Here is a 21,814-nt window from a genome sequence, read left to right as displayed (position 1 = left end):
ATGCGAGAGAACAAATCAAGCGTCTCTTTACTTGTAGCAGGAAGTCCCGCCTCCACTCTCTCCGCTTCGTCTGCTACGGCCGCGGTAGCTCCGCCCCCTCTCCCTCGCCTCACGAACCTCATCTGCTGACACGGAGAAAGACGACGAGGACGACATTTGACCGGCTGCGGATACCGTAGCGCTCAGGGAAGGGAGGGGGTGAGCAGAGGAGCAGTTCTTTGTTGTAAATTTCAGCCTCTCCTCTAGATGGCACTATAAACTACTTACTTCACCTTTAACTGTGAGAAGTTAATTGAGCTTTTGGACATATCATCCTCATCATCATCATCACTGACAGTAATATCATTGTTCACTCATTCTGTAAATAATTTCTGTTTATTATCTCTTATGTGTCCAATTTATACAGAACTGTTCGATCACGGTTGGTGTAGTGGTTAGCACTCTTGCCTTTGCAGCAAGAAGACCCGGGTTCCTGGGTTCGAGCCCCGTTTGGAACAACTTTCGGAACAAGGGTCTTTCTGCAAGGAGTTTGCATGTTCTCCCCGTGTGTGCGTGGGTTTTCTCCGGGTTCTCCGGCTTCCTCCCGCAGTCCAAAAACATGCGATATGGGGATTAGGTGAATTGACCACTCTAAATTGACCGTAGGTGTGAGTGTGTGAGTGTGTGAGTGAATGGTTGTTTGTCTCTATGTGGCCCTGCGATGGACTGGCGAACTGTCCAGGGTGTACCCCGCCTATCGCCCAATGTCTGCTGAGATAGGCACAGCACCCCCCGTGACCCTCTGGTGGAGGAAAAAGCGGTAGATAATGGATGGATGGATGGATGTTCGATCATTATGTCATGGAGCATAGTTCACACCCTGAATTGTAAAAAAAAAAAAAAAGTGTGTGTCAAAGTCAGTGCATATCACTGACCATACACGTACACGTTGACGATTCAGAAACTGAATTTTCTTTTTATCATATGTGTTGCGCAGCAGAATGTATTTTATATGAAAACAGTGTTGTTTTTTGCATCTTAAAATAGAATCAAACTTTCTCACAATTTGATGTGAGCACTCTTGGTAATATATCCTTGGCCTTGGAAGAGACAAATTTTGTGCAGGAAAGCAAACACCTTTCCTTCCCTGATCGCACCCCCAGCAATTTCTCCTCACTTCCCTCCCTCTCTCCCTCCCTCCCTCTCTCCCTCCTCCTGTGTAGAAACCCAGAGAGAATCTGGGTGAGGTGTCAGGCCAATGTACTCCCAGCAAACAAAAGCCGCCCTGTCCACCCCAGACCCAGATGTTCCTTATTGATCCCCCTGTGGATTTGGCTGAATGTAACCGCTTCGAAAATGACTCTCTCTCTCTCTCTCCCTCTTTTTCGGTCTCTCTCTTTCTCACACTCTGCATATTACTGCATGTTTCTCTGTGGTCGTGCATATCCAGTCCTTCAGAAGTGCTGTTCCCTCTCAGAAGTTTGTACAACAAACAGCAGTTTAGACTAGAGAAGGCTGTCTACCTCCCTTCACCCATGACTCTCTCCCTGTCACTCTCTCCTCTCTCTCTCTCTCAATGATCTGGTCCTCGACAGCCCCTCTTGGCTTTTTCCTGGTTAATAATGTAGCGTGCTTCGCTGTCTGATGTCGCATCGGGTTGCTGTGGCACCGCAGAAAAGGCCGTCTACCTTTCTAGGAGACGACGCTGCAACTGGTTGCCAAGGAGTTGGTTTCGGGGAGGAGGCGAAGGAGGAGGAGGAGGAGGGGCTGTGGTAAAGTAGAGGTCTGGCAGAGAGACGGAGCCAGAGAAAAAACAGTAACGACAAAGAGAGTGAGAGGAAACCAACAGGGAGGGGGAGAGGGGAGAAAAAGCATATGAGCTATATAGACCAGCAACCCAGCCTTATTTTCGTACTCATCCGTTGCTCATCACATGGCACAAATAAATAAATTCGATAAAACACCGACAAAGCAGGTGGAATACTTCTGAGAGCAGATTTGGCGTACATAATACAGCGCAGGAATGCTGGTTGTCTTTGTCAAATGTCCTTTGGTGTAACGTGGGTGGTACTGTGAAGTTGTAGATTCACAACGTGGATTAAAAAAAGAATAAAATGTCCCTTTGATATCCCAAAAGATTATCATTAGGCTTTTTTTGTTGTTGAATGTTTTCTCATCAGAAGAGAAATACCATAAAGTATTAAGGCTGTAGTCTCTAGACTGCATTGTGGGTGGAACATGCCGTTCACAGTCTCCACAGTGCATATTTATGTCATTACAAGCATAGACGTGGTTCCTGAAGGAACTGATAGATTGAGCTGCTTGTCAGTGTTTTCGGGTTTTGAGGTTTATGGCTCGCAACCAGGTTACACTGCTACGTACGCACATACATTCGCCATAACTGCCCGATATGTATATGCAAAAGATGACTCTACGCCTTGGAGCCTCAGCGCGGTGTTTTTTTGCAGTTGTTAATCTGATTCTGTAGCAAAGGGTATTGCAAAGCACGGTTTGTGTCAGAGATGTCTCCTTTTTTTACCAGTGAGCCGCTCGCACATCAATGAGATTTGTCTTTATCTGCCTGCTTGCAGCTTGGGCTCGGATTCTGCCCTGTATATACGGGCGCTGGGTCGTGGGAGGCACGTGGGCGAAGGTGCATGGCATCCGGCCTAATGCACAGCCTGGAGAGAAACACTAACACTTCACATTCACTGTGACTTCAACACCGCCACAGTTGAGGCTCTCACATTTTGGATAGAGATTTTTCAGTGAATGAGTCACAGGTTTTTGAGATATATTCCATGGGACATGGTCTTCTAATTCAGTTGTGGTGTGAAATGAAAAGAGACAAATAAAAACCCCCCAATTGCAGCAATCCATGTATCCTGTTAGCCGTGCAACAGACATCCTAAAAGATTAAAAAATTACAGTTTATAGAAAGTCCTGCCACAAAATGCTCCTCCTCAGACCCCACGGCCTCCTTGTGTTTGACTCAGGATATTCCCTGCTGGACCACATTCCACTGCTGTTCCGTTATTCTGGACCGGGTCCCTGCGTCCTCCTGCCAAAACGCTCTCATAAACACACATCCAACCCTGAAGTCCTCGCTCTGCAGGGGGCATTCCAGAGGTGTTAGTTTTCTGAGCCTTCCTCCTCACACACACACACACACACACTCACGTACAGTACATGACAAACAGTGTTGTTACCCTTGCCCTAAAAATACAAGGGAAAAAGAAAAAAACTCAGTTGTGCTTAGAACATTAGAACAGACATAAAACCGGAATTACACACCAAATACTGTACAACTACAGACATTTGTAATGCTTGTTGACACATTTTAAATCTCCTTTCAATGGAGATTCGCTGCATAATGTGTCAAAATGTCCTTTTGTCTTTCAAAATATTAAACTGTCAACAGCTGCTGTTGCTTCACCTCCCACTTGACTTTATAAATGATTATAAACGAGCTACAGTGCACAGAACTTTTATCGAGAACATTTGTGAGACTGGTTTTTGTCTCTTTTTTTTTTTTTTATCATAATATCATAAAAGGGTGGTATCATGTTGTAGCATTTTTTCACCTCATGTTACTGCCTCGTGTTTTCTCGGCTGTTTTGCTCTGTCAACTCCCTTTACTCTTGAGGTAGTGGGAGGTGCCCGACACTTGTTGCTCGGCTCTACCGACACAATAGCCATGCCGGTCTTTGATGCGTTGATTTACATTGATTTATATTATCATACAGGTCATATTTGATGGTTTAGAGTCAGTGATAGTGCAGTAATCTTTGCTGCGGCAAAGTTTTAATGTGCCATCTTAGCACAAGTTCATAAACCGTGGTCAGTGTGTGTTCAAACTCTCGAGGTGTTCCCGAGTGAACACCTCACATCAATTATTCAGTTCTATCACCAGGCCTCCTCTCTTTCTCCATCTTACACTTCAGTCTTGCTGTGGAAAGACCATGCAGGCAAAGGCACAATCAGCGAAGGAGGAGGTGGGGGCCGGTCCTGTATATAGCCTAACTGGAGCCAGAAGAAGAAGGCTGGAACAGGAGCATTCATTAAAGTCGACCCCCAAGAGCACGAGCATAGGAGAGGATAACAAGACCCTAGGGTGGCTGGTGTGGGTCCTCACTCCTCAAAAACCATAAATGTATTCCCCTTCATCCAGACAAATCCACAGTCTACTGTGTCAGCAAAAACACACTCTCTCTCTCTCTCTCTCTCTCAGGCACACCCGCGCACACACACACACCTTAGCTGGAATATGAACTCTTCACTTTTTGTTCCACCGTGTACTTTAGTCCACAAAGTGAAATGTAAAATTAGAAAAAAATAAATCACAGATAGTTGTTTTGTTTTGGTTACACGTGATGCTGTAGCATTTCCCAGTATGATTCCTGTGCATATTTCCTAAAATGTTGAAACGAACTGTTCTTATACACCTACCAACTTCTGAAACTACTTAAAGGGACACTGTGTAGTATTTATGGGTTTATATAACCCAAAATCCACTTTTTTATACATATTATGTGCTCCTGCATTGTCTAGTCGCTGTATAATAGTTTTTGTTTCATTTTCGTAGTGATTCAAAAAGTCATGTAAAATAACATGGTCGCGGGCCGCGGTTGCATAGCCACTGTTAGCAGAGAGACGCCATGTTTCTACCGGAGCCTGTAAGGACAAACGCGAGAGAACAAATCAAGCGTCTCTTTACTTGTAGCAGGAAGTCCCGCCTCCACTCTCTCCGCTTCGTCTGCTACGGCCGCGGTAGCTCCGCCCTCTCCGGATACCGTAGCGCTCAGGGAAGGGAGGGGGTGAGCAGAGGAGCAGTTCATTGTTGTAAATTTCAGCCTCTCCTCTAGATGGCACTATAAACTACTTACTTCACCTTTTAAATGACCACTGTGTGGGATTTAGCGGCATCTCAGAGTCAAGTTGCATCTTGCAACCAATCTGTTGATTGACAAACAGTACAACTTGACGAGCTTTAGTAAAGAGGACTTGTTCATTCTAAGGTAATGAAAACACAGAAGGTTTAATTTGCTTGAAAACCATAATTCCATTCCACTATTGTTGATAGAACCTCAGACTCCGCTGGATGTTTAACCTTCACAGTGGTCTGAATTGTTTAATATACCCACATTTTTGTGAGAATTTGGAAATTGCATCTGCTATAGAGGGATTTGATATAAGGGACCAAACATTATTAATGATCTGAGCCCAGGCTTCATTGCAAATGATGGGAATAAACTCAAACAGACCCAGGTCTAATTTTCTTCTGTAATGTTTTGGTTGCAAACCTGAGTAGCTTACTGCTTCGTCCTTGTTTGTTTATTTACAATACTGTTAAAAAAAAAAAAAAAAAAAGTACAGCAGACAATACACTCAACTCTCTCCCGAAAGACGTTGAGTCCTTAATGGGGTTTTTATCCAGCCACTGACAATTGGCTATCCAATAACTCTCACCTCCATGTATTGAGCAGAGGTGCAGAGAAGCATTTAAAAGAGCCATAACTAACTGAATGACTCCTGGGGGAGGCTGGTCTGACTGATATATGTGTCCCTGGGGTCTCTGAGATCTAACTGCACACTGCTGTTGTTCTCCCTCCTCTGCCTGCCTGCCTGTTGGGCCCCATACCACGGCTTTCCAGAAAGACCCCCAAGCGATGCTGCATTCAGTCGGGCTGAGCAGTAAAGCTGAAATTAAAGCTGTTTCACTGCGGTTAGTTAAATAGTTGGACAGTGAGAGCATGGGGTGGCCCCGAGTCAAGGCTAAGGCTGTCTGGGCTAGTGAGTGGAAATATTAAAAAAAAAAAAAAAAAAAGTTTGGGGAGAAGGGAACATACAAAATAAAGGATTAGAGGAAACTTTCATAGTGACCTGGTTAGAGGGTTTCTGGGATTTTAATGAGAGAATGCTATGAAACTGATGTTTGGTGTAGTCTGTGGTAAAATCTGTTAAAAGTACTGTCACTGCTCCTTTGCTTGCTGGTAAAGCAGCACACTGAAAAGGAATGCATTACATAAGATGGTAAAACATTCACCCGACAGAGCATAGGCAGTGTAAGCACGCATGCACCGTGGTCATCTAGAAGTGAGAAGAGGCGATTCGAAAGCAGCAAGAACGGGCACCAACAAAAATAGTGTTGAACACAAATGTGTGAAATTAATTTGTGTTGAAAATAATGTGATAGCTGCTTATACTTTTCCAGTAGCTCTAAAAAAAAAAACTGAAATGCTGATCATGGCCTGTGGCTGCACTTCAACAGCAGAGTTGGAAATGTTTATTTAATTATATAACTTGGCTCTAAATCCTGGCCAAAAAGCAAGGGACGATTCTAGCAGGACCCTCTAACACAGGGGTCTGCAACCTTTAGGATGAAAAGAGCCATTTCTGTCGTCTTTCCACCCGAATAAAATTCATTTGGAGCCGCAAAATAAAACACACAAGATGAAGATAATAACACGTATAAAGGTTTTTATACAGACAAACTATATACAATAGTAACAGTCTCTTTCATGTTCAGTTTATACCCAACCTCTAGACCCCGTAGACCCGGTTCTTCCATTGTTTCATTGTTTGTGGCAAATTAGAGAAATTAAAATAAACCCACTTTGAAATAAATGAAGCAAATATTTTGGATTGTATGTCGTTCGTGCTCAAGAAAAACGGTACGTGGATCCAAAGATGGACAGGACGCATCCAAACATGTACTGAATATTGAATTTTACGTCGACGTTTGGATGTGACGCACAAGATATTAAAACACTTTTATTTGTCGCCTCGATCTCTAAAGCTACAAAGGAGCCACTGCAGAGCGGCTGCAGAGCCGCAGATTGCAGACCCCTGGTCTAACACCATGACCTGCTAAATTGAAACACTAGTCCAGCCTACATCACTCAGTCTCTGCATTATAAAGCATATACATGCAGCACATACATACAAGTTTCTGAAGAGATGATTTCATCGCTGGGTCCCTTGTCTCCAATTCAAAGCAGTATCATGCGTGATCATAACCACAGTATTGCTTCAGCTTGGCTTTTCTATTTTTGGTGCATGTTGGATCTGGTACAAGAGAAACCTATTTCCTAATGTTTCCAGGTTAGCGCGAATTGGCCGTACATAATGGCTGGAATGGCGGGGAGTAAATTCCCAAGCCAAGTTGATTTAAATCCACGGGGGGGTTCACGCAGAGTATGGATCAGTCTTCCAAAAGGAACAGGAGCCAAGACATCTGTGCGACTGTAGCGACTGATCCCCTACTACCAGAACACTGGGAATAGGAAAAAACCAGGATTATCTGGTCGCATTGCATATCGTGAGTGTGTATTGTACGAACAATAAGCGCTGCCTCGAATGATGCGCATGAAGTGATCTGTATCCAATTCATTCATTATTCAATTGAAATGCCACCACCTAATTAGCTTGTGCTTTTACCGTAGACGTGTATACATTTGTGTATCTCTTTTATGGTCAATAATCAGGTCTGTAATTGAGTTTAGTACACAGTCTGTGTAAAAGTACAGCACATTGTCCAACACAAATCTGTTCTATGTGGAGATTGTCATTACTCGCTAACCGACGTGTTCCTGTTCAGTGGTGTTTGTGCGTTATATTTTAGATTATTTAAACAATCCTTTAATTATAAAACTGACACTTGGGACACTTAATGCCTCATTGGCGATACAGTAGTACATTTAGCTGGAAACTTTCATAAGAAGGTTGTAGTGTGGTCTTGATTCGGAAGCGCCCAGATTTGCCGGTGGACACGAAAGTGTCGTTTATTAGAACGAGAAATGTGTACAGTGTTAAGTACATAATATGACAAAGGTCCGTGTTTGCACGTCTAGGAGCATACAGGAATGAAAGCTTTTTGCTCACACAAATGTGACCTCCTCTGTCCTAGAATGTTGCCTCCACCCAACAACCACCCCACATACACACACACACACACACACGCGTATTCCACCCTAGACAGGCCAGGTTGCCAGAGCTACACAAACTCCCACCCATTAGCGGCAGGATTCCAGGATAACCATGGCAACCAGTCTCTCACCCCCGGGGAGACGAGCAGTAGAACTGAAAGGCTCCATTCAATTTCCACATCCCAGTACAGCACACACAAAAGGACACACATGCGCACTTTTTTCGCACACACTAATACACACTCGGTGTCAAGCATGCACACACACACACACACACACATAGACATGGACACATCCAACGCAACCCACTTGCTCTAACAGCCTCACAGTCACTCCAGCCTTCCCTGCCTGCCTCCACTAGGGTGAGTGGGAGCTTGTTAGAGAGACCGCACACTACATCCTCTCACCCACGGCCCTCAACTGCACACACACAGCACACCAGCAAAACATTAATTACGACTCACTCATTGTGATTAGACACACTTTTGGAGGAAGTCGACAGGTTCTTTTGTTTTATGCACAAAGATTATCGTTCCCTTCCCCTGGAGACATCGCATCCGCAGTAAAAAAAAAAGAAAACCAGTAGTGTGTACTGGGCTCATATCATCCGCATCCACAGTAACAATAATGGCATGTGCATTCTTGTCTGTCACCGGCGTTGTGTCACATGGAAGGTGCAGGGTTGTGAGATGATGCGCGTCATGTCATTTTCTTCGACACCTCGACAGAATCCAGTCTGTGCACGGACCTAAAAATAAAGGTCTGAGAGACGCGATTGTGTAATAGGGAGCAAAGCGTGAGGAAATATTGGTGTATTATAAAAGAGCGAGACGTGCTGTTACAGTTTCACTTCAGAGGCCAATAAGGATGTAGTTACGATCTCCGGTGAAACCTCCAGTCTCACTCCACTGAGGGCAGCACGCTCTCCGAGTCTCCTCCTGTCTCAAACGGCAGAATGTACTCACTGGGGCTAACCAGGACCAGGACGAGAGAGAAAATGTTAATGATACACTGTGGGAAATCAACCTCTAAGCACCGCAGGATGTATCACAAGAAATAGATAATAGAGGTACAGGGCTGGAGTTTAGAAACGCCTTTGAGTTTCATTTTCCCCCAAATAATCCATTTTTGCGGTGTGCTAAAATCCCAGATATCATTATTCCCACCTGCCTACGTTCTCCTTCAGTACAGTCACCTGACCTCCATCTCCTCCTCCACACTCACCTGTTCCCCACTTCAGCTCCCTAGTATTTTGTCGTCATATCTATTTGCTCTTAACCAAATGTTCATTCAAGGTGAAGTAAGTAGTTTATAGTGCCATCTAGAGGAGAGGCTGAAATTAACAACAAAGACCTGCTCCTCTGCTCACCCCCTCCCTTCCCTGAGCGCTACGGTGTCCTCGGCCGGTCAAATGTCGTCCTCGTCGTCTTTCTCCGTGTCAGCAGATGAGGTTCGTGAGGCGAGGGAGAGGGCGGAGCTACCGCGGCCGTAGCAGACGAAGCGGAGAGAGAGGAGGCGGGACTTCCTGCTACAAGTAAAGAGACGCTTGATTTGTTCTCTCGCGTTTGTCCTTACAGGCTCCGGTAGAAACGTGGCGTCTCGCATGCTAACAGTGGCTATGCAACCGCGGCCCGCGACCATGTTGTTTTACATGACTTTTTGAAACACTACGAAAATGAAACAAAAACTATTATACAGCGACTAGACAATGCAGGAGCACATAATATGTATAAAAAAGTGGATTTTGGGTTATATAAACCCATAAATACTACACAGTGTCCCTTTAATACCATATGTCTTTTCTTCCCAGTGCTCAGATCCTGCCTCAGCTCCTTTGTACTTTATTTTCTTTTTTCTTTTTTTTGAAGTAAAGACTACTTTATATTATGCTCCTGGTTTTTTCTTTCTGAAAACTAACAAGAAATATGCTCTGTGAGTTGCAGGGAGGCAGTGAAAAGGTTGTGAAAAGTACTCATCGACAAACAGGTTGTTTGTTATGTCTCGCTCACATTAGAGTGTGGACAAACCATTAGATGTGAACCGAGCTTTGGAAATGATCTACTCAAGAGAATCTTGAGGGACGAGCGCACTGCACACTATACTTTTTGTATCAACACCCTACTACTTTGGTGGCAGATAGCGGGGTAGGTAAAGATGTGCAAGGGTGCAGCACCTTGCTTACATAGATGGACAGATTGGGAGAAAATAGGTCAGCAAATAATTGTAGAAGGGTGTGGTGTTGTTTTGTGAACAATGCAGGAGGGAGCGAGCGAGATCTGGAACAAGGGAAGGATGGAGGGAGTAGGGGAGTGAGGCTGGCATTGATGAAGGGTGCACCCAGGGCCACACAAGTACAGCTGTCTCCCCTCCCAACTCCAGCAATGTCAGATGAGCATAATAAAACCCAGTGTGTTGGTCTGTGCTCACAGGAACAGCTGGGTGGCTCGGTGAAAGAAAAAAAACGAAAAAAAAAAACTACGGGGAGGAATATAATATCGCAAAAAAACCGAGCAATGCTCTGGGAGGCTGTAATTTTTGAAAAGCGCAAGTGGTGGTGGACTATTAAAGCAGAGTTCTCTCGCATTGAGTTTCCAGTGGCTGACGTAAGAATGTGTCCAGAGTGCACTGAGTCACACACATGCAGGCTCTGCCCACCACCTCGTCTTTGTGTGTTTTTGCCCTAAGTGGCCATGTGCAAAAAAAAGGGGGATGTGCGTACACTCGGCACATGATGTCATCATCATGTGCAGCGCTGCTCTGACCTCACCTCACACCCAGTGGCCCTTATCGCTGACATCACACACTCTGCAGGGTCTTTGCAGGGCTTAACCCCCCCCCCCCCCCCCCGAAAACACACTAGCAGATAAAGTCGGCTACCAACACTATCTATATGGGTTTGTTCTGGTTACATATTACTTGCGGTTTTGTTGGACGGACCAAAATGTAGGAGTATATGTGCATGTCTGACTCACTCCTTGTCTGTCTGACCACCCCCTCTCTCTCGCCTGCCAGCACTCTCTTTGTCTCTCACCGTCTCTTTCGCCTCCTTTTTGCCTGTTTGTCGTAATCATTGATGAGGTGGTGATGTGGGCCGGGCAGAACGAGTGGATAATGAGATTAGAAAAGGGGCTCGGGCGCAAAAAAAGTCTCTACTCTGATCACTTCTGTTACATAAGGACTTAAAACTTGAGACTTAAAAACGGCAGTGAGAACATTTTAAATATAAACAAATGCCTGTTACATTCAAAATCATTGTCAAATGAGTTCACAAAATGCTGATTAGGCCTATCACCTCCACTCCACTCTCTTTCTCTCTCTGCAGTATAGCCCTGATTAGATCTGGTGTTGCCCAGTAAGTTTCATTTGTTTCGTGTTACGACGGCAACAGCGTACCGGTTGGAGTCTGACTGAAAATACAAACACAAGAAAAGATCAAGGTGTGAATTCTACTACTCATATAATCTAGTCATCCAGCAGTTAGAGGGGATAAATGCTTCTTGTCCCCAACCGCCCCTGTGCTGCTGTATACACACAAATGCTCCCTCAGTCAAATCTGATCACATAGAGTGGTCATGTTGCACATAAATGTTAGTTATAGAGGTCTACTTACATACATTAACTTGTTTTTATGGTCAAAAACCTCCTAGTTGCTGTAAACGAGCCGATAGAAATGTGTCTTTTCTGACGCTGTTGCTCAGCCGCGATATTTCAGACATAAATCTCGCACCCAGAAGACAGAGTGTGTTGTGATTGGCCAGCCAGCAGTAGAGCCTTCCCAACCGTCTTGTGATTGGCCAATACCCCGAAAAGTGACATATTCCGCACACCCGCTCTCAGAAGCGCAGCTCCCCCCTCTGGAACGGTGGATGCACTGCTACTCATTATCAAAACATTGTTTTGACAGTGTTTAAAAATAGCTTCTTCACGACTCCCCGCCACAGTCCCTTTGACGACCTTTGACCCGGAGTCAGACCCAGAGTCAGAAGACACTGTCGCTCGTGAAACACCTCCACAACGGACGTTATTCTTCTTCTGCGCTTCGGACTAGTTAACTGGAGCAGGAGGATCTGCTGTTCAGGAGAACCGGTGTTTACGTAACCGAACCGGGTTTTTTCCGAGATCTCGCTGAGCCCCGAGATTACAATAAAACACAACGTTCTCAGCAGTGGCTGAACTGTTTGTTTAGAACCTTCAGGGCTTCATAAACAAGGTAATGACGCAGATACACACTAAAAAACAGCGTTAATTGGAACTTCCGGTCTAGGTCCGCTTTAATCTTAGCGTGGGGTTTATTTTCTGGAGCATATTTTTAATGTATTGGTTAGAATCCTCTTCACAACCAGATTGTAACCAATTTATTATAACATTGTCACAAAAATGACTGATCGTGCATGCTCAGAAGGCAACGCCAGCACGAGACAGTTGCGGCAACATTATGGCGGAAAAGGTGCAACAGGTGCAATCCAAATAGGTTTTTCGGAAAGTTACTGCCAAGAAAAAGACTGATGTGACCAAGACCAGAAAGCAACCAAGAAACCAAGCAACTGAAAGGCCAGAAATGGCTTGCCGAGTGATGCCATGGTGGTTCTGTTTCTACTGGACAGATACGTTCAAAATGACCAATGCTGCTCGTGAATCCGTGTTTGTTGTGCATTCCTGTGCTCTAGAGGCGTAGCTTCGGAGGGAAGTCTGAAGAAAGGGGCTTGGACTGTTGAATTCAAAATGCTTGAACAGTTTGTCACACAAGCACACACATATACAAAAGTTATGAACTGCAGCAAAGTGTGAGGACCTCTTTTTAGCCGTTTTTTTTATGGTGTACAAAAGTGTAAACTCCCTCTGTCCAGAATATTTGGAGGTATTTGGGGTTGAGCATGGGTTGTGCACATCTGTAACAATTTAATTTTGTATGTATTTGTGTGTATTTCTAATATAAGAATAGCGTGTGTGTGTGTGTTTTCTCAGGCCTCCAGAGGCTTCACAGATGAATGAAAAGACTGAATCGGGGTAAGTCGTGCCCCAGTCCCCCAGCATGTGTTTCAGCTGACCCCCGGGCGATTTTTTGGGTAGTCTGTCTGCTAGATGGCCGAGGGAGTGGAGGTGAGGAGGGGGGAAGAGTGGGCTCTTTTATGGACAGAGATGAAGAGAGTGTCGACATGACAAGCATGTTATTAATCACACAAGATTCTCCAGGCAGTGTTTGTGGGTTCTTGCTGCTCTTGGTGGAAAAAGAACCAAAGCAATGGACTGGACTAGTCATGGGAATATGCATTATATCTGTGTGTGTGTGTGTGTGTGTGTGTGTGTGTGTCTACTGTGGCTTCATTACTGCCCTATTCCCTATTCCTTCTGTCGCTCCTGTCTGTGGCCGTGTACCATCAGGCCCTCTGGCAGCTACATTCATGACAGGTACAGAGAGAGAGAGAGCACTCTGTAGGAAGCAAATCTGTCACTATGCTAACCAAAACACTGTCAGTGGGTCGGTGGTGTCTCGGTGCACACACCAAGTGCGCATGGCTGAGCATTGTGGAAAAAGCTGATTGGAAATCCGAGGCAGCTTCGGCGAAGAGTTTATTTCACAGCTTTTTTGGAGAGGGAACGGACAGAGTTCTGAAAGAGCTGGAGCAGCTGGTTTACTCTGCAAAGACGGGGAGAGAAATCAAGGCACAGCTAAACTATGAAATGTGGCGAACAGTGTGTGTGCATACAGTACTTGTGTGTGTGTTCCATGGCCTCAGGGGAGCCAGCTCGTCTCTCTGGGCTCAGCTCAGCCCATCTGAGCCCCTATCCCACCCCTCCAGCTGTTTCCCCCATCACCTCCAAACCTTCACATCCCAGCATCACTCCCGATCTGCTGCCTCCCAGTTTCTGTCCGTGAATTACAAGTCCAGTGCCGCTCAGATGAGCCAAAGAGTGCTTATGTATCTCTGTTTATGTGTCTAGGTTTTTGCCTCCAAATCATGTCATGACTTTGACTCGCAGATTCAAGTTATGCAAAGTAAAAAGCTGAGCAGCTGCACAACATTACACGACCTGTAATGCTTTGCAACCAAACTGTTTTCTACTGAATTAACTCCAGCTTTTAAACTGCGCCACAAGCAGAGCAGTTGAATTCCCATATAAGGCAGGAGGACCCTTTCTAACCTCCTTCCTCCTCCTCCTCCTCCTCCTCCTCCTCCTCCTCCCCTACTCTCTCTTCTCAACCCCCTCACTCCTTCACGAGCAACCCACTCACACTGTCATCTGCTCCTCCCTTTCTGCTGAGACCGTGGTCCAATAGACACACAATGTCTGCATGTTTTGTTTTTTTCCCTGATACTCTTAAATCACTTAATGTTTGTATTATCGTCCACAGAAAGACTGGACATCTTCACAGCTGCATCATTGCACACTACACACAACACAGCAAATATTATATCAAAACCTTACAAGTCTAGTGAGAAGGACGAGAAAGAGTAGGAGATAAAGATGGATTGAACGGTGGAGATACTGAAAACAGAGAGAGGGAGTGGGGGGGAAAAAAAGAACACAAACACAGCTGATAAGGCCCTCGGCAGAGGAAGTGTCGTTCTCAGCCAAACCCCCAGTGGACTCTCAGTATCCCACTCTTCCCCTGCTGCAGGAAGTGTCTCCGTGTGGGAATACGCTAGGAATGTGGCCCCTTTTGTTTAGTGTGCGATAGGCTCCTGGTTGGCGGTCATTTGTGTGTCTTATGTGTGACAAGCTCCAGGCTTGGCAGAGGCTGATCGGAGCAACATTCAGCAGTCCTTTCTGGGTAAGCACCTCCTTGGAAAACAATGACTGGTCCTGTGGCTGTTATCTTTCAAAGCCCCTCCTTGGCCGATGGAGCAGTAACCGGGCGCTCACTTTGATTCATATCCCCACAGAGTGGATTAAACAAAGGCTTACGGAGGCATCTGCATCAGTGGTTTATCAATTTTTTGTTTTCTTTTTTTACCAACCTACTGATTATTTTGCGTTCCCATCACTAATAGTGCTCATTCTCACACTGGCAATTCAAAAATGGATGTTGCTTTAAGAGTCTAGTGAGTAAGAATGAGTGTCGAGCAGGTGAAACACTTCCATTCACTCCTCCCTTTCCCAGAAAGTGAGTCTTTGTTTGTGTTGTAAACTTTCCATTTCAGAATATGAAAAACACTCGCTCGTCTGTCATTAAAGCTACTGTAGAAATATGTTGGCCTCTGTAAAGCTTATTCTAATAATAAAAGCCTTATTCTAAGGCAATAAAAAAATTTTTATTTTTATTAGCGATTATATACACCTTTATATATGTGAAATTATAGACTCTTCAAGTCAATGAAGACCAATCAAAGCTGCTTTGGTGCATCTTTGTTCATACCCACTCATACACAGGGTGGGGTTTAGTATCTTGCCCAGGGACAAATCAGCAGGTAGACTAGCAAAATAGAACCTACGACCTTCAGTTAAAAGATGACTCGCTCAACCACTAAACCACAGTCAACCCTATCTATAGTTTTGCCCCAATTGAGGCAATAAAGATAAATCTTAATCGCACTTAAGAACAGAAGCTGAAATGTTTCAACCCATGTCAATTATTTACTTTTGCTTCACCTTTTTAACCATTTATCGATTTAGTTTCTCCGTTGTCCAAGTCTTGTAGCCATATCAGACATACGGTATTCTTTAATTTGAGATTTACATTATTATTTATCTTTTACCCCACACCTCTAGTGAGCCTGCAGATTTTTCTTCTTCATCCATGTTCCAACAGTCCACTTTCAACTTTTTTTTTCTGTATCTCCCTATCCAACTCATGTTTCAGAGAACTGGGTTAATTCCTTAACCAAAAGTTCACTGATGTCTCGTTTTTCTAGTGTAGCTGTTGTGATGTAAAACTCTGTCACCACAGACATGAACACAAATCACTGCTATATGGAACACACACACACACACACACACACACACACACACACACACACACACACACACACACACACACACACACACACATTCTTGTACTTGCTGCATACTGAGGACCGGGTAAACGAGCTGACAACTTGAGGACCAGCATTTCCACTTTATAAATCAACACAATTACAAATATCTACTTATATATAAAATTTTACCCAAAATGTTTGGTCCAAAATTTGAAAAAAAAATTTGACCCAAAATTTGACAAAAACGTCATACTATACTGTCATCCAAAATTTGAAAAAAAAATTTACCCAAAATTTTTGGTCCAAAATTTGAAAAAATAATTATGCAAAATTTTTGGTCTAAAATTTGAAAAATAAAATTGGACCCAAAATGTTTGGTCCAAAATTTGAAAAAAAAAATTGACAGAATTTTTTTTGTCCAAAATTAGAAAAAAAAAATTGGACCCAAAATGTTTGGTCCAAAATTAGAAAAAAATTTGACAAAAAAATTGATGCAAAATTTTTGGTCAGAAATTTGAAAAAAAAAATTGGACCCAAAATGTTTGGTCAAAAATTTGAAAAAAAAAATTATGCAAAATTTTTGGTCTAAAATTTGAAAAATAAAATTGGACCCAAAATGTTTGGTCCAAAATTTGAAAAAAAAATTTGACGGAATTTTTTTTGTCCAAAATTAGAAAAAAAAAATTGGACCCAAAATGTTTGGTCCAAAATTAGAAAAAAATTTGACAAAAAAATTGATGCCAAATTGTTGGTCCAAAATTTGAAAAAAAAAATAGGACCCAAAATGTTTGGTCAAAAATTTGAAAAAAAAAATTGATGCAAAATTTTTAAAAAAAATTGACGCAAAATGTTTGGTCCAAAATTTGACAAAAAAAGTCATACTATATACTGTCGTCCAAAAAAAAATAATTTTTTTTTTTTTGACAAACAGAGTATAGCATGTTATAGCAACCTAAGGAAGTGATTTCAATGAAAACAAAGTGAGGACCGACCAAAATGTCCTCACTCCGTAAAAATGTCCCCACTTTGTTGGTTAAAAACCCTCACTGGTCCTCAGTATGGCGCAAGTACAAGAACACACACACACTGATAGGCTTAATCAGCATTGTGTAAACTAATTTGACAATGTTTTGAATGTAAGGGCTTTATATTTAAGTTAGCTTTAAAAAATAATAATGAATCCATTATATTTGAGTAGGGTTAAGTATCACTGATGCACATTTCCATGAATCAGTGATATCTTTATTTAATCCAATTCACAAACACTCTTATCAAAAGTCATTCATTTGAAATGATTTCCTTTAGGAAGTATCAGATACACTTCTACACCTCCGCCTGTGGCATTAACAAAACAGACAAACATTTAAATAGACTGTACAACTATAAAAGCCTTTTATGTAAGAATGCATCAACACTGCTAGAGGCTATTATTTCCTACACTTTCACCTCGATGTCCAATAGGGCATGACTTATTCGGGCAAAAAAGGACATTTAGACATAAGACAGAGAAAAAGGCAAGGTGAGGTTTATTGAAGGGATCACGACAGTTCCTCTGTGTAGCCCTCATGTTGACTGACACGAGTCAGGACTCGGAGCACCAGATCTAAAACAAAGACCCTTCGCTGACTGTGTGCTTCACATTCGATAGCAACAAAATGCTACGATAAATGGAGAATAAAGGCTAACAATAGCTCACTGTTGGCACAGAACAATGAGCCAAGATGAAATAAACATTGGGTAATGTGGCGTAAACAAGTCAACTTTTATTTTACTGTGTTTTCGGCCACTATTTCTTTTTTTTCCCCAAAAAAAACATTTATCCTGGTACAAACTTACAGAGGCTGAACAGGTGAAGTGACAAAAACATTCACTAAATCACAGCAGTCTCGGTTAATTCATCATTTTGATTAAAAAAAAATTAAAATATATATATATCTTTGGTTTAATGGACAATTTCTCTGATGCACAAATAAGCAGGAGGAGCGGCCAGTTCCATTTTCAAGACAAGCTTCTTGATATGTTTCACCCTGCAAACTGTTGAGAGAATCTCTGCTGTTCAGAGGCAGAGAAGTTTGGATTCATCGGCCGATCAAACTCGGGTCAATCATCTCCCCGAGTCTTTGCAAAATAAGGGAAGTGCTCTGGGTGTTTGCACACAGTATGTGCAGGAGTGCATATAAAACAAACACGATGCACTGCACGGCAAAGTGACGCCGAAGATTAAGAAAGCACTTCACTGGCGTAGAAGTGAATGTGTCACCACATCATGTCACCAAAAACAGGAAGACTGGCAGACACTGTGTGCGACTGAGTGACAATTTTCATTTTTCTTGACAGACATCACCTTGGTTTAGATGTGCAGGTGTTTTATGAAAAGCCCTGGACAGTTTTGCTTTCAATCAGAACTGGCATTGGTGAGTCAGACACAGTGGTGAGATAAAACAAAAACTAAGGGGAAAGCGAGGGACGGCTCTTTGAATTCATTTAAACCGTCTGCCCCTGTACTCTGTAGGCAGTTCACTGCTGTGTGTTTGTTTGTGTATGCACATACTGCATATATAAGTGAGTTTCTCAAATGTCTTTACATTGCTTTGTTTCCTTTGCTGCAGCAGCTACAGTTCAAACTTGTATGGGTAGAAGTAGAAGGAGATGTTCTGTCAAATCTTGGAAAAAACGAGGAGTCGCAGGCTTTTAGACCGGGTGGAGAATGTGACGGACGGCCGCGTTCGGATCGCTTCTAACCTTTTGTTTGTTTCTCCGCGCCTCGCGTGGAGCGTCAACTCTGTGTCTGAACGTGGTGCTAAAGCGAGGCGACACCGCGGTCAGTCACACAGGAAACCGAGAAGGCAGGCGACATCACATCCTGTCTGAGATGAGGGGATAAAAAAAAAAAACACAGTTCCTCCTTCAAAGCAGCATGTGCAAGTACTTAAGGTCTCTCACGTGGTGGCAGTGGTGTGGGTGCTGGGAGATGATCTGCAGAAGATACTGAGTACCAGCCGAAAGCATAATACGGAAGACGTGTGCCCAACGCAACGCCCTCTGCGGTGAAAAAAACGAAATATACTCATGGTGATCTTTGAGGGGGAAAATGACATTCACAAATACTGTAATTCAAGTGAGTAAAGAGGAATGAAGCAATGTGATCAACCTGAGTTTCCATCACAGACTCAAGTTAAAAAGCAACACAAATAACACAGGTCTCAAGTCCAGGATTCTGCACGCCCCGTAATGGCTATATATGTTGAACCTGAGGTCCAAAGGACTGTTTTGCCGACAGTCACCTTCGGCTCACTTGCTTTTCTATGCTGCTACTGAAACTGGTAGTGCTCACATAAGGGCAGTGCTGAAAAAGATTTGCAGAGGCAGACACTTATGTCAGTCTCGTAAAAAAAAATTACCAGGAGATCTGAATAAGGAAGGATGTTGTTCACCTCACCTTCAAACTGGCAGTGAAAGATGATGAGAAAGAGCAGCAGCTCTAATGCACTGATGGAACAGTCTGTTCACTAATCACTCAAACCATCCTCCCACTGCTCTATTATCTGCTAACAAATATCACTGTTTTTCCAATACAGTGTGCTCATCGCAAGCCCAGACGTCATACTTTTCTTTGTTTCTTTTTCTTTTTTCTTTTTTTTTAACAAAACACCACTACTCTTGTGAAGCAGCACAACAAAAGCTGTGGAACTCAGCAATCCTTCTACTAAAGCAGTCTCCGTTAGTTCGCTTCAGTCTTTCTCTGAGCATCTCTGACCGGAGCAGAGTCGGCCTCCGAGTCGCCATCAGGGCTTCTTGGCTGCGGTTTTGGCTTTGCCGTTGGGTCCTGTTTTGATCTGGGTCATCTCCACATCTGTCAGGGCGTCTGGGGGAAGGCACGAGCGCATGCGTTCAATGGTCTTCTGGTAGCCCGTTCTCTCCTGCTCCAGCGTGCGAATCATGTACTTCATTTTGCTCTCCCGAGAAAGAAGACTCTCCACGCTCGTCTCCAGCGTCTGGATCTTCTGCCGCGCAGCCTGAAGGACACAAACAGCGAACCTCAGCGAAGACAGGGTGTAAACGCAAATGTAGACATTTGGATGGAGGCTTTGTAGCTGCAGATGGAAGTGTGTGACTTTGTTATAGAAGCAATAAAGTCAACCCGATGGTAACTTATGTGAATAACCTGTTCCATGATGGTGCACAGGTTATTAAATTTCCATAGATCAGTGCGAATCAATCCTTTAATTATTGTGAGACCAGTTTCATGTGAATTAACGTTTACATTATTCATGCTGTTTAAAATAACATAGGAATTTTGGACACATGAAGTGTTCATTCCTTTGTCTGCCTAACATTTCTATTGGGTTTTAGCACCATCTATTGGTAGTTTGAGGCACTACTGTTGTGCTTGTGCAAACAGAATGACAAACTGTTGTTTGTTGATGTTATAGATATGATAGATATGATATAGATATGCCTCCCTCCATATCTATCTATAGATATGGAGGGAGGCAGATTATAGTCAGTAAGTGTTTTCTTCTCTTACTCACCTGAAGTTTTTCTAGCAGGTCCATGTTCTGTTTCTTCAACTGAGAATTTGTCTTTTCTAGTTTGTCCAGCCGGTCGCAGTCGTCGGGCAACGGTCCGGCTTCTATCATCTCATCCTGAAGGACTTGGTACTCCACCTCATAGGCGTGTAGCTGCTTGGAGATGTCGATCTCCATTGCCTGGCAAACACGAGTGCGTCAGAAAGTAGTCAATATGTTTTAAGAGTTAGGGGAAATTAGTCTGTATTGAAAGTTTAGGATAACATATTATACGCATGTTCTTCTTGTTAAATCCCTCAAAGAGACAAACACCTGTGTATGGCATGTCGATACACATAATGACACGTTCATTCATTACAATAAAAATAACTATTACACTGTCCTTTTTCTCTAAATACTACTACACTGCATTTGTGGCCAGATATATCTGTTGATAAGGACAAAAAAACTACAACCCCCAGCAGTTATAGGTATTTAAATATTTGTGACTCAATCTGCTTAAATAAATAAGCAGATCGAGAAATGCTTATTTATTTAATAATTTACCCCACACTATGCAATACTATATACTGTGCAATACTTATATTGTATAAACAGATTTTTATCCTGCTTAAATTACATTCCAACTGTGCAATATCTATATTTTTACTGGTACCCTGCTAAAATCACTTTCATACTGTGTAAATATTTATATTTCTATTTTTATATACTGCAAAATTACATTTCATTCTGTGATATTTATATTCTATATGCTGCTAAAATCATATCTCACACTGTGATATTTATATTTCTATATTTCATATACTGTAAAAAAATTATATTTCATACTGTGGAAATAGTCTTACTTATTATTTTTTATACCCTGCTATGGGTCACGTCTCATAGAATGCACTTTTTATATTTAAACCCTGCTATAGACCTGCTATTTCATACTGTGCAATAAGAATTTGATGGCTGTTTATCCTTTTAAATGTAGTACGCTGCAACTGAAAACCCACCTCACGTTAACTAGGGTCACTTTTTTTTATGTCCTTTTGACCCATACTCTGGTTGTTGTTGTTGTTGTTATTGTTCTTTGTTTTTAGCTGTATGCACTTTCAAGGTGAAGTCAAGTAAATCTCGTTGTACAACTTGTATAATGACAATAAAGGCATTCTATTCTATTCTATTCTATTCTTTCCAAGAAACAAATAAGTGTGGGGTTGAGGAGCCTCGAAACTACAAAATAATCCCTTGTTTTCATGGGATTTAGTGACAAAACTATACTATATAATGTTTCTAAACTTATCCTTAGATTTTTTTTTATGTTAGGTGATATTTTTCACAATTAACTCTCTCAGATTTTTTATTTATTTATTTTTTTTCCCAAATCCAGATACCTAAATGTGATAAAAGTAAGATTGGTAGGAAAAGCAAAAGCAGCAGAGAAGTTGGTGATTGTAAACCAAGAAGACTTAAC

The 21,814-nt window shown here is 42.7% G+C and overlaps 1 protein-coding gene across 2 annotated transcripts in view; it reads right to left on the bottom strand.

Moving 5' to 3' along the window:
* Positions 1-17,156: 17,156 nt before the first annotated feature.
* tbc1d4 (TBC1 domain family, member 4) overlaps positions 17,157-21,814 on the bottom strand; it is a 28,801-nt gene continuing 24,143 nt past the window's right edge. For both annotated transcript variants that reach the window (XM_083889171.1, XM_083889172.1), the window contains 2 exons: positions 20,359-20,535; positions 17,157-19,842 (listed from right to left, as the gene is read on the bottom strand). In XM_083889171.1, coding sequence (XP_083745297.1) covers positions 19,612-19,842; positions 20,359-20,535 — 408 coding nt within the window. In that variant the 3' untranslated portion in view covers positions 17,157-19,611. The remainder of the gene's footprint in view (positions 19,843-20,358; positions 20,536-21,814) is intronic.

The sequence above is a fragment of the Microchirus variegatus genome (genome assembly GCF_963457635.1).
Source record: "Microchirus variegatus genome assembly, chromosome: 5".
NCBI lineage: Eukaryota > Metazoa > Chordata > Actinopteri > Pleuronectiformes > Soleidae > Microchirus > Microchirus variegatus.
This window is presented reverse-complemented; position numbering and strand designations above follow the sequence as displayed.